The sequence below is a fragment of the Uloborus diversus genome, chromosome 6 (genome assembly GCF_026930045.1).
Source record: "Uloborus diversus isolate 005 chromosome 6, Udiv.v.3.1, whole genome shotgun sequence".
NCBI lineage: Eukaryota > Metazoa > Arthropoda > Arachnida > Araneae > Uloboridae > Uloborus > Uloborus diversus.
In genome coordinates, this window is record NC_072736.1 from 167844368 (window position 1) to 167856373 (window position 12006).

Consider the following 12006-nt stretch of genomic DNA (forward strand, 5'->3'; position numbering starts at 1 on the left):
TTTCAATTTTCATTATTCCAACAGTTAAGGCAAAGTTACTTCTCGAGTGATAAAAGCTATTATTCGTTTTTAATTACTACATTTTTTTTTCTGCATTTTACTTTATTGTATTTCATTTTGTTATGCAAAACTACTGTAGAACCTCAAGTAGTTTAAAAATCCCTTTTTACTGAATTCCAGCTTAATCAAAACATTTCTTTGAACTTTATGTTGCCCGTTTTTCTATTTCTGTGTACAGAGTAAGAAATATTAAACTTTTTCATAAGATAATGAAAATACTGTACCTGTTGACCGTTAGAAAAATCTGTTTATTTCTAAAAAATGTACCTTGTGTTTATTCGAGATTTGTGACGTGTTGGTTAGCAGAAAATAATTCACATGAAAGCATTTTAACTAAATTAGTTTTCTCTGTACAATCTACAAATATTGAGAAAATCAGACGTGACAGGACTTGGTCAAGATAATTTGAGTTATTTATTGACCAGTTAAAGAAAAATGTTAAATACATTTATTTAAAATCTTTGAAGTATTTTTTAATGCCGTTAAGAGTTAAGAAATACTATTAAAGTTCAAAATTCATTTTTTATGTTCATTGTCTGTGGTGAAGAACAAACAAAAAAGAACTTTAAATTGGAAAAGTATTTAAATTATTTTTTTAAAAAACTTCTCAGAAAATTTGAAAAAACCCAAAAGTGGGCTAAATAATGGGTTTTTTTAAATGGGTTTTTTCAAAAAAACCCATTGGGTCCAACCCAATTGGGTCCAATTCGGCCAACCCTGCCACTGATACGTCTTGATGTGTCTGTGGCAGGTGCCACGTACGTAAGCATCCTGCCTAATCATTTGCACCCATTCATGACCATCGTGCATTCCGACGGACTCGGGCTATTCCAGCAGGACAATGCGACAGCCCACACGTCCAAAATTGCTGCAGAGTGGCTCCAGGAACATTCTTCTGACTTTTAACAGCTCCGCTGGCCACCAAAATCTCCAGACATGAACATTATTGAGCGTATTTGGGATGCTTTGCAACGTGATGTTCAGAAGAGATCTCCCCCTCCTCGTACTCTTAGCGAATTATGGACAGCCTTGCAGGATTCATGGTGTCAATTGGATCCAGCACTACTACAGACATTAATCGAGTCCATGCCACTTCTGCGTGCTCGCGGAGGCCCTACACGATATTAAGCAGGTGTACCAGTTTTTTTGGCTCTTCAGTTGGTCTTCCTACCCTCCCCCATAATTTATTCAGCTAGATGTACATCTCTTTCAATTACTCGTCACAAAAAAAGAGAAGCAAAGATATAAACAAGAGCAATTGAGACCTCATAAATCATTCGTGCAGAGCAGTGATTCACTGTTGTTTACATTAAAAAAAAATCTATCCCATTGAGTGGCCCAAATAAAAATCTAAAGCCTGTACATGAAGGTCAAATACCATGTGACTCGAATATGATCCAAGTTATAGCCATTTAGCGCCATCTATTATCGTTTAAATATTCACTTAATTCGTTCCATTTCGAGAAAGCGTATATGTGACGCTGGGACGTCAGCGTCGATCAGAGCGCATAGCAGGGAAGTGCCGCTGGGCTGATAAGAGAGGAATTGTTGCGTAGCGTCCACGTGACGCTGGGTGCGAACGGGTTAACTGTTATGCTTTGATAGTATATTATAGCATGTATTATTCCCGAACAGCATTATTTTTCGAAGGCTTTGGTTAGCTGGAAATAATAAAAAACTTAGCGTTAGGCACGGGACATTTTTTTTCGAGAATCGCCCAAAAGCACATTTCATTTTTTCTCCATCAGTTAAATTCAAAGAGAAATCAGGAGAAACACTTCTTAATGTATTTGTCCTACAAGCGAACACAGTAAAATAAAACAAAATGTTAAAAAAGCGCAAATTGTGGAAAGTGCAGACAGGCGCTTTGGGGTAACAAGAATGAGTTACGTAACTTCAAAACAAAAGAAGTAAGCTTATACATCGAACAAAAGCTCCATCGGATGTCTTTTCATCCATAAGCTCGCTTCTTTTGGATTGAAAAAGGGGATCCTCGTAACCCTGAAACACATGTCCGCAGTTTCCCGCAATTTGTGTCTTTTAATGTTGTTTTATTTTCTTTCACATATCAGCATAAAGGTATTCGTTTAATACTTAAGTGAACATTGGTTTCAGCAGATATTTCCCACTTCTTAATTCATCATGCAATATGAGTTAGAAACAAAAGTTCAAACCTATCTTAGTGCCAATGCTTGAAAAAATATTATTCAAGCTAAGTTGTAACACTAATTGAAAAAGATTAATTCGGAAAATATTATGTTATATACATGTGAATAGAAAAAATACCAACAATAGTTGGATAGAGCATATAAATATTTCTTTAACTATATGAAATGAACAAGAAAATATATATATAACAATTGTTTTTCAAATTACTGTACACTAACTGTTGCCAATCTAAAAACACAGGGCACTAATACTCCTTCTTCTAAATACTCCATTGCAGTGACTCTCAACCTATTTTCATGCGATCTGCGAACAGCTGGTAAAAATTAATATCACTTTAATACTTGTGATTAAATTAAAGAAAACTTTATGATTCATTTCATTTCACAAAAGATAATTAGAGTGAAAATGCTATTTCTATCATAGGCGGTCTGCTTAGGATTTGGATGTGCACACACAGTAAAATAAAAGCAAAAAAAATTGTGCACCAAGTGATCCTCAGCAGTGAAAAGGTCAAGAATTCACTGCTCTATTGTACACCAAATATCTTGCTCACTCAATGTTCAACTTCACGGAAAAGCCTGAATATACTCAAGCTAGCAATAAAGAGAATTAAAGCATTTATCTAAAAGTCATATAAGAATTTAGCTAGAAAGTAAATAAATCAGGGTTGGCAAGTTTCTGCCGAGGCGGTTAAAACCACTGGTAGAAACCGGTTAAAACCGGCATGGCAAAAACCACTTTCTGCCACTTTGTGGCAAAAACTCACAAAATGAAAAATTAATTCTTGATATACAACAGAAAATGTATGGAAAAAATAATTAATTGTTAAAAAAGTTAAACTTTCATCTATTGTATAAATGGTCCACCATGTAGTAACTGGGGTACTGGTAAAATTTTGACTGGAAAAATAAGTTTTGAGAAATGGGGCCAGTTTGTTTTGCAAAGCTGTGACATTAGGTACAAAATTTAGGCAAGTAAAATTCTGGCACTTTCTTCTTCAAGCACAGGACATGATAATTTTAATCACAAACAATTTAGAGGAAGCAGATAAGTGAGCAAATTACAATCAGTAATACCTGTTTAATTCTGTATGTCACTCCTATTTCCTAAGCACCCTTGTATGATTTTTTATCCTTTGTTAAATTAATACAAATACTACGAGCCACTGTAATTGGAAAGTTCCCTTTCTGAACTAAATCAAGGGCACTGGCATGGGATTTTATTTTTTTAAATGATGAAATAATGTTTATTTTTTTAGTTTACTTAAACAAATATCATTTAGTAATTACTTTAATTTTTTAAGACGATTTTAAGTTTTTGCCAGTTTCTGTTGGTTTTTACCGGTTATAACCAGTTTCTGCCACTGGCACGGCAAAAACTAGTTTCTGCCGGCAGAAAGCCAACCCTGAAATAAATGGATTATCAAGTATAACATTTTTTACAATAAAAATATGAAACTTAAACTTTTTAAAAAAAAAAAAAAAACTAACCAACTATGACTTCCACCGCTGACATGATCTGGTCATCGTCACTAACACATTCTTTTACGTTTTTTGACCGTAATGGATAAAAGTGATGCCAATCGCTCAACAACCTCTGGGTGGTTATATCCGTTTCTTTGTAACTTTGACCAGTCAAAGTACCTGCCATTCCATATGGACAAAGTATCACTGAAAAATAATTGAAATTGAATTAATCATCTAAAACTCAAAACTTACAAACAAAACATATAAGGACCACTTACAGTTGCACAACAAAAAGCAAAAATTATATTCGTTTTTCCCCTCTTTTGAACATATTTAATGTTCAAAAGATACTAAAGTTTAAGAGTTCATGTCAACATATATGAAAACAGCATTTCATAATTATTGCACTCCAAGTTTATACAAAAACTTAACTGCTGATAAAAATACCAAGTTCTGGAAAAGATAAATTCACAAAAATTAAATATCGAGATTAAGGTTTAAAAAAAAGTATTTTTAACAAGAAAAAAAAAAAGGTTTTTTTTTTTTTTTTTTTTTTTTCATTTCTTTTTTTTCTTTTCTTTTTTTTTTTTTTTTTTTATTTTTTTTTTTTTTAAATAAAAATAAGAAGAATTTTTATTTGCTTGCTTTTGAACGAAGGTAAATTTACATTGAAAATGAAAAAAATCCAATTTCTATAGCAGATGAAATAAGATTGCACTTTTTTGAATGTAACCATTGCTAGAATACAAAACGGCAAATAAAAGAATTTTTTCAAATACAGTAAAATAATTACAGAATTTCGTTAAAATTACCCAATGATGATGAACATCTATTATTACAATATGAACATGGGTTAAAAATTATGGAAAAAATTCCAATTATGGAACTTTATCGAAAGAAATTGCCTGCTTTTAAGGCATATCAAAATTCCTTTATAATAACATGATTTCTCAGTTCTGTAAATACCCTGAAAAGCTATGATTGGGTGAATTTTCTGAATAGCTTTATGTAAGTGGTTTAAGATAAAATTGGAATTAAAGAAATAAGGTACAAAAATTCTGATTTATTTCAAAAAATAAACTAGTATGTTGTGGCCATCACGAAACTTTCTTCTATATTTTTCTTTTTCTTTTTTTTCTGATCCCTCCCCATGGTTGAGGAGGAAGCAATATTCCCAATGAAAACAAAATTACACATGCAAAAACTTGACGACCACCCCAATGTCTGAATTATTGCAAAAGCAAAGCAAAGAGCGAAAATTGAAAGTTATTTTAAAAGCCTTGCTTGAATTAATTTCAAATATTTTATTTGTTAACAAACATAAGATGGCAACAGTTAAAAATTTTAAATCATTGAGATAATATTTCCGATCATTTCCATACAATTAAAATCACGAGAAATACGCAGACGACAATTTTATTACGATTTATCTTTCTTATTGTTGCATTAATAAAGCTATTTTTATTCGCAAAAAAAGCAACATCTCTTGGAGCGATTGGCGTCAAAATTGAACCGAAGCCTGTTTACATATGGATTCACATATATTCCAAATTTCAAACAGAACGTAGCATTACTTCTTGAGATAGGGCACTCACAATGGAAAAAAAGAACGGGCGATTGCGCTACCCCCTTTTTAGCTGTTGACACAAAAATAAAATCAGTTCTTATACCCACTAAAGGCTACTTGCCGATAAATTTTTCTTTCATTCCGTTCATTATTTCTTGAGATACAGCAGTCACAATTGACGACGAAAAACGTTCTATAGCTCAACCCCCGTTTGAGTTATTGACACCAAAATTGAATCAGCACCTGCTCCAGTTAGGGGCAACATATGGACCAAATTTTGTTTGATTCCGCCAGTTACTTCCTGAGGAATAGCAAGCACGCGTAACTCGAAAAACGTCCCATTGCTCCACCCTCCTTGGAGGAATTCGCGCCAAAAACTAATGGGCACAAGTTCACATAGGGGCACATATGTGTACTAAATTTCGTTCGATTTCATGCGGTAGTTTTTGTTGTAGAGCGGCCACAAAAAACTGGTCACACACAGACGTGACACACGTACACACACATACACACAGACAGACATTTTCCAAAAATGGTCGAAATGGACTCAGCACACCTCAAAACGTTCGAATCCGTCAAAATTCGAAATTCGAAAATTTGCACGAATCCAATACTTTCTTCTATATATTAGATATAGAAGAAAGTAAAAAGTGATTACTATTGGTGTTCATTTAAAGACAAAAATATTTGTCGCTACATTACGAAACTTAACCAGAAAAAGAGCTTAACTGACGTAGGGAAATCTTCAAGAGAAAAAAATTTATTTTCACAAAAATGCAATGTATCATGCATGGACAACAGAAGCCAAAATGCAGTCATACCTTTCAAGCCTGTGTGGCAGCCCTGTGCTAATGATAAATGCTGACGCGTTAGCTGACACACTGCAATTCGTTGTCTGACATCCACACTTGCACAAACCGTACTTTCTCCATGGATAAAAAAGTGAAAAGCAAAAGAAAGTTGTGGGCTGTAAAAAATAAATAAATTCCCATAAGTAATTATACTAAAATAACATAAAATGCAAATTTTATATGATCATATCACAAACTACAGAAAAATCCATCTATAGTTGTCGAACTACAATGAAAATAGAAACAGAAATACAGTAGAAGACCGTCATAACGCCGACCTGTATAACGCAATTCTCTATAAAACGCACTACTTTTCAGAAGTAAACAATAGGTTTTGAAGCCTAAAAGATCCCTCTGTTTTGTCTTGAAAACATAAAAATTGTTCGGCAAATTAAATTTTAAAACAGTTTTTCATCTTTCCATCTTAATTTAAAATTTTAAAATGAAAATTGGTGTTCACAGTAAAAAGAAAATTTTAGATGGCTCTTGAAAATGCAGCTGTTATGCAAACCATGAAGCTAGCAGAAGTGCATTATTTTGATTGTGAAACATATTTATTTGTGAATGACAAATCGTAATATTGGTGCTTTAATACTCATTGCAGACAAAACTCATTCTGAAGTGCTAATATATAGATAGATTTTGAATATTAGTTTCAAAATTTGTGAAATGATCTATATAATGCAAAAACCTGTATAATGCAAAAGCTCTGGTCCCAAGGTGTGCATTATAACGGTCTTCCCTACTGTATAAGTCAAGCAACAAAAAGAAGCAAAAATTTGAAATGTAAACACATTTAGCTTTAAATTGAACCATAGACATGTTTAAAATGCCTAAGCCATTACAATATTTGTTATAGTCATTCAAACCAAACATTTGAAATTTTAAAACATTTAGCTTTAAATTAAACAATAGACATGTTAAAAATGGCCGAGCCATTACAATAATTTTTTTACACCAATTTTCACCATGATTGAACTTAACAAAAACATTTTTGAAAAATAAATGACTTCTAAATGTACACAGGTGACTATTTCATTAAAATCTATGAAGTTCATAAGTACTTCATGTAAAAAATAAATAAAAACAGAAGATATTAAAGTTCATGGCGGAATTTCAGACTAAGAACAATATTGATGCAACATTACTCTGAGAAAGAAAATAAAGAATAATTGTAATTCTGAAGATAAATTCAAAATTTTTCAAACAAAAAAAACTATACAAAGAAAAGAAAAATGAAAACAACTGAAGATATCATTCCTCTAACATAAACACACAAAATATTTTAAAGAAGGCTCAAAAATTTCTTGATTAGTAAAAAAGTTTTCAGGATTAAGTTTTGCTAAGAAAGATGCAAAATATCGCATAAAAAGACAAAAAGTAAACCTAATTACTACAAGACCCTTGGTTTTGTAATGAAGCTAAAAAAAATACTTTCAATTGATTATTTCGAGTGCAGCAACACTGCATAATATTTACCAAGTAAAATAACTCAAATCCATTTATTTTACAGGAAAGAATTATGTCATTTAATGACATTTAACAGAGTTTGATAACAGTATACAGAAAATTCATAACTTACATATAAAGTCAACTCTCAATTAACTCAAAGCCTTATAACTCAAATATTCATTATCCTGAAGTTTTCATTGGTCCTAAACTCTTGAGAAAGTTGTAAGAACCTCCTATAACTCTAACTACCAATAACTCAAAAATTTAGCTGGTCCCTTGGGACTTAGAGTTGTCGAGAGTGAGGTTTTGCAAATTGCAGTAAATGAACTGCGCCATTGGCATTTTATAAATCAACATACATGCACTCAAATAAAGAGGGAATAAAAATGCTTTTTTAATTAAAAGAAATCTTTTTTTTAATTACATTTTTTTACTTAAATATTTTTAATAGAATATTGATTAAACATGGAAAAAAGAAGACATTGTCAATTAAAGCTTTTAAAGAACTGTAAGCAGAAAAAAATAGCGAATTTCAAAAGAAAGCAGGTAAGGTAATGGCGTCTGGCCCATCCCTAACATAACTCAAAATATAAGACTATCCATCAAATATACAAAACAGAGCATCATGTAGATAGATCCCCCCCCCCCCTCCTCCAATTTTAGAAAGGAAGAATTTGTGTATTCATTTGTGGTAAACAAAAAGGATCACCACCCTCCAATCTCTGTCATCAGAGTCTTTTTAGCCATATCTATAAACACTTTTCAAACTTCATCAAGTTTTTTTTTTCTTTTACCTAACTAACTTCTGTATTATTACTTCCACTACCAAATTAACCTTACCTTTAAGAAATTATGATAAATAATATAGTATGAAAGAGGGACGAAAAAAGGCGAAATGAAACTAATTCAATATAGAAACTTTACCTTTTAATACCCTTTTCATTGCCATCGTAAGGCTGTACAAACCACTTCCCAAGGCGAGAAAATCCCTTAGATAACAAACTCCTAAATGAAGATAAGAAAGAAGTGACATTAAAAATTCAAATGCAAAAATAGCAACATATCAGAAATACATATATAGCAGTAGTCTAATTCAATATAAAAAGAATATTACCTTTCTATCAAGTTGTGCAACGCTTTAAAAAGAAGTGTTCTACATTCGTATGAAAGACCATTTTCCCACGATCCTTGCTCAGGATCCGCTATTTGAAAGAAAAGAAATATTAACACTCATGCAACACCAAATTAACAATCACAAGTCAAAAATTATAGTTAAACACAAAATAAGCTTTGTGCCGTAAGATTTACATCAACCATTTAATGAAACTTTTTGGTATTAGGATGTTATGAATTTTAAGTTTTATAAAAATACGAAAGGCATCAAAAAAATAATAAAGTGCTCATGATGTCACTTTTCATTCAACAAATTCGACCCCCCCCCCTCCTTGTGCCACTCCCTCCCCCCCACCTAGTCACATGTCACAGTTTTTCATAAGCATGTTGTTACAAAAATTCTGTGATGCCACACTTCTTCTAACCCTCTCCATTCCCTTTATCACAAACTTTCCCAATTTTAAGATCTCCCATTGCCCCTCAGAGCATGACATCATTTGTGGACAGTCCCTAAATAAAATATTTGTTGTCTTCGCTTTTGTTGAAATTAAAAATTACAAGCAAGGGCGTACACAGAAATTTTGGGGCCCATCAGAAATGAACTTTATGGGACCCTCCATATTGTTCACCCCAACATCCCTACATGTATTTCACCCCTCATTTCAAAAATATCGGGCCTTCTTCAGGTGTTGGCCCGCTGACAGGTGTACTTTCTCCCCTCCCCCTCCCCATGCACGCCATAATTAAAAGTAAATACAAATGTCTAAGTTTTATATAATGGTTATCGAATTTCATTATCTCCCTTCTAATTGCTTTTTTTTTCTTTTTTAGCATTTGAAACGAACAATTATTTTTAACAGGGCCGTAACCAGAGAATAATTTCGGGGAGGGTTTAAAAACTTTCATGCGGAGCTTACGAACTATAAAGAAAGTAGAGCAAATGATCAAGTCCAGTGGCGTAGCTAGACCCGACTTTCGGGGGGGGGGGGGTTTACTTCTTTTATATATATCTATATCTATATATATATATATATATGTGTGTGTGTGTGTGTGTGTAATCGCTTGGAATTTTTTCCTTTCTCTTCTCTCTTCTTTTTCTCTTTTTTTTTGAGACTAACTTTTCGGGGGGGGGGGGTTTGTCCCCAAAAACCCCCCCTTAGCTACGCCCCTGATCAAGTCGTCGGGCTGTCTTTTATGAAAGCGTTTTATGCCATTAATATATATATGAAAGAAATTTGAGTTTTGGAACAATATTTTTCCAAAATTTTTAAATATAAACGAACATTTAAATGTCAACCGCTTTTTTTTGGGGGGGGGGGGGGTTGAACCCAAAGAACTCCCACCCCCCTTGTATACGGATTAATTATATCCGATTTTTAATAAATTGAGGAAGTTTGTTGCTCAGTTTATAATTTTCCATTTGAAGGGAAATCCAAAGGTGAAATAGTTTCAAAAATTTGACATTTTAAACAAGGGGGGGGGGGGGATATTATGTTGGAATAAATATATGTAGAAACTTCTCCAGAGTTAAACTTAAAGAATGCGCTTCTTTTAAAGGTAGTATTCTTCCCCCCTTTATGATCTTGATAAACAACTATTACTTCAACAATATTGAATGTATTATGTGTTTTTTTTTTTTTTTTTTTACTTTCCTCAAAAAAGAAAGATATTTGTATATTTTATTATTTTTCGAGTTTCCCACACACGAAAATCCTTGATCCTGCTCCATCATGCAAATGTTTCGAAAGGGACATGTAGTAACTATTTTAAAAAGGCCTCGCAAAAGCGCTTGCACCTGGTACTCGTTACGGCTGACTTTTTGGGAGGTCCATCTCATTATGCACAGCGCTGTTTGTAGTCTTATTTAATTATAAAATCGAGACCTTGAAGATTATGAGAGCGCATAAGCTACGAAAAGCATCTAAGTTTTTAAATACGTTTTATTTATTCTTCTATGAACGTAGTTATGCATTTTTTATGCGGATTTGAAAACTAACAAACGCAAAATTGGGGATGATTCGCAACTCCAATAAACTATAGGGGGCGCTGCAGCCACTGTCTAATGGCGGATGAAAAAGGTAAAATAAACAAATGCCGTAACTTATAACTTGCTTTGACGCTTTGTGAATGACAGTAGTTTTTCATCGTGTTTTTGGGACGCTTTCTTTTCTAACCTTCTGAAATTACATTACTCCACAAAATATCTGTAGCCTGTAATTTACCCCAAAGAAAACACGTGGAACGGAATGTTTTACCTTTTTCGGTAGCATTGTTGACCACCGCAAGGTAACGTATTCGAGCTCTGGAGTTGCGAAAATGCTCGATAAAAAGCATGCGATCTCGATTACTCTTTTTTTTTTTTGTCTGTCAAATACTTGTCTTTCATTTTTCAAATAAATGTAGTTGACTGAGTGTTAACGCTCCGTCAGTTTACCAATATTGCATGTTCGAAGATTTTAAGCACACATCCTATAAGCACATAAATCTATTTATACGCTCAAAGAGGGGGAAAAATATATTAAAGCGGAACTTTCCCCGCAGATTCATTTACTAACGTATCCTTGTTTACTTTTCCCTCAACACGCGACCACAGTACGTACGGTGAAGAACTTGATTTCTACTCTTCTTTAAATCAGTATTGCCATTCTTACTTCAATTGTTTTGATCACAAAGAGTTTGCTTTACAATTACTACTTTAAAATAAATAAACTTAACATCCAGTCTCAATTTGGTTGAAACAGCTTATCGACTACTTTGAAACCAGAATTTGCGGAGGGAGGGGGATGATTCGTGGCATGTTACGAAGTCAAGAGTTCTGATTCTTCTTCTGCGACCGCACCCCCCTCCCCCCTGCTTTTGTAAATTTAGATCCTAGATAAAAGTTGGTTCCGCTACATAAAGTACATAGTTCAATTAACAGCATTTTACAAATTTAATATTTTTTTATAATTTATTTATTTATTCATTTATTTATTTTTACTTTATTTATTTTATTTATTTATTTATTTTATTTTATTTTATTTATTTTTTTTTTTATTTTATTTTTTTTTTTTTTTTTTGATTGAAGCTACCTTCAGTACAAAACAAACAAATAGGTCTTTCATGCAAGTCCCTCATTTGGGGAGAACAAAAGAGCGGTCAGTTGTCCCCTCCTCACCTGAATTTTTGAGACAGTGGGTTTTTGTTTGTATTTTGTTGTTTTTTCCTATTGACTACATTGACAACATAACCATATCCCCTCCCCCCAAATACACACACATTCACCCTGGAAAACTTTGAAATGATGGGCTTGCCTTCATGTTAGATTGTAAAATTATGCAAAAAAAAA

The 12006-nt window shown here is 33.0% G+C and overlaps 1 protein-coding gene across 1 annotated transcript in view; it reads right to left on the reverse strand.

The window, feature by feature from the left end:
• LOC129224130 (mediator of RNA polymerase II transcription subunit 13-like) overlaps nucleotides 1–12006 on the reverse strand; it is a 154143-nt gene that overhangs the window by 61214 nt on the left and 80923 nt on the right. The window contains exons 3-6 of the mRNA XM_054858545.1: nucleotides 8680–8767; nucleotides 8490–8570; nucleotides 6084–6229; nucleotides 3720–3899 (exon numbers count right to left, since the gene is read on the reverse strand). Of these exons, the coding sequence (XP_054714520.1) occupies nucleotides 3720–3899; nucleotides 6084–6229; nucleotides 8490–8570; nucleotides 8680–8767 (495 nt within the window). The remainder of the gene's footprint in view (nucleotides 1–3719; nucleotides 3900–6083; nucleotides 6230–8489; nucleotides 8571–8679; nucleotides 8768–12006) is intronic.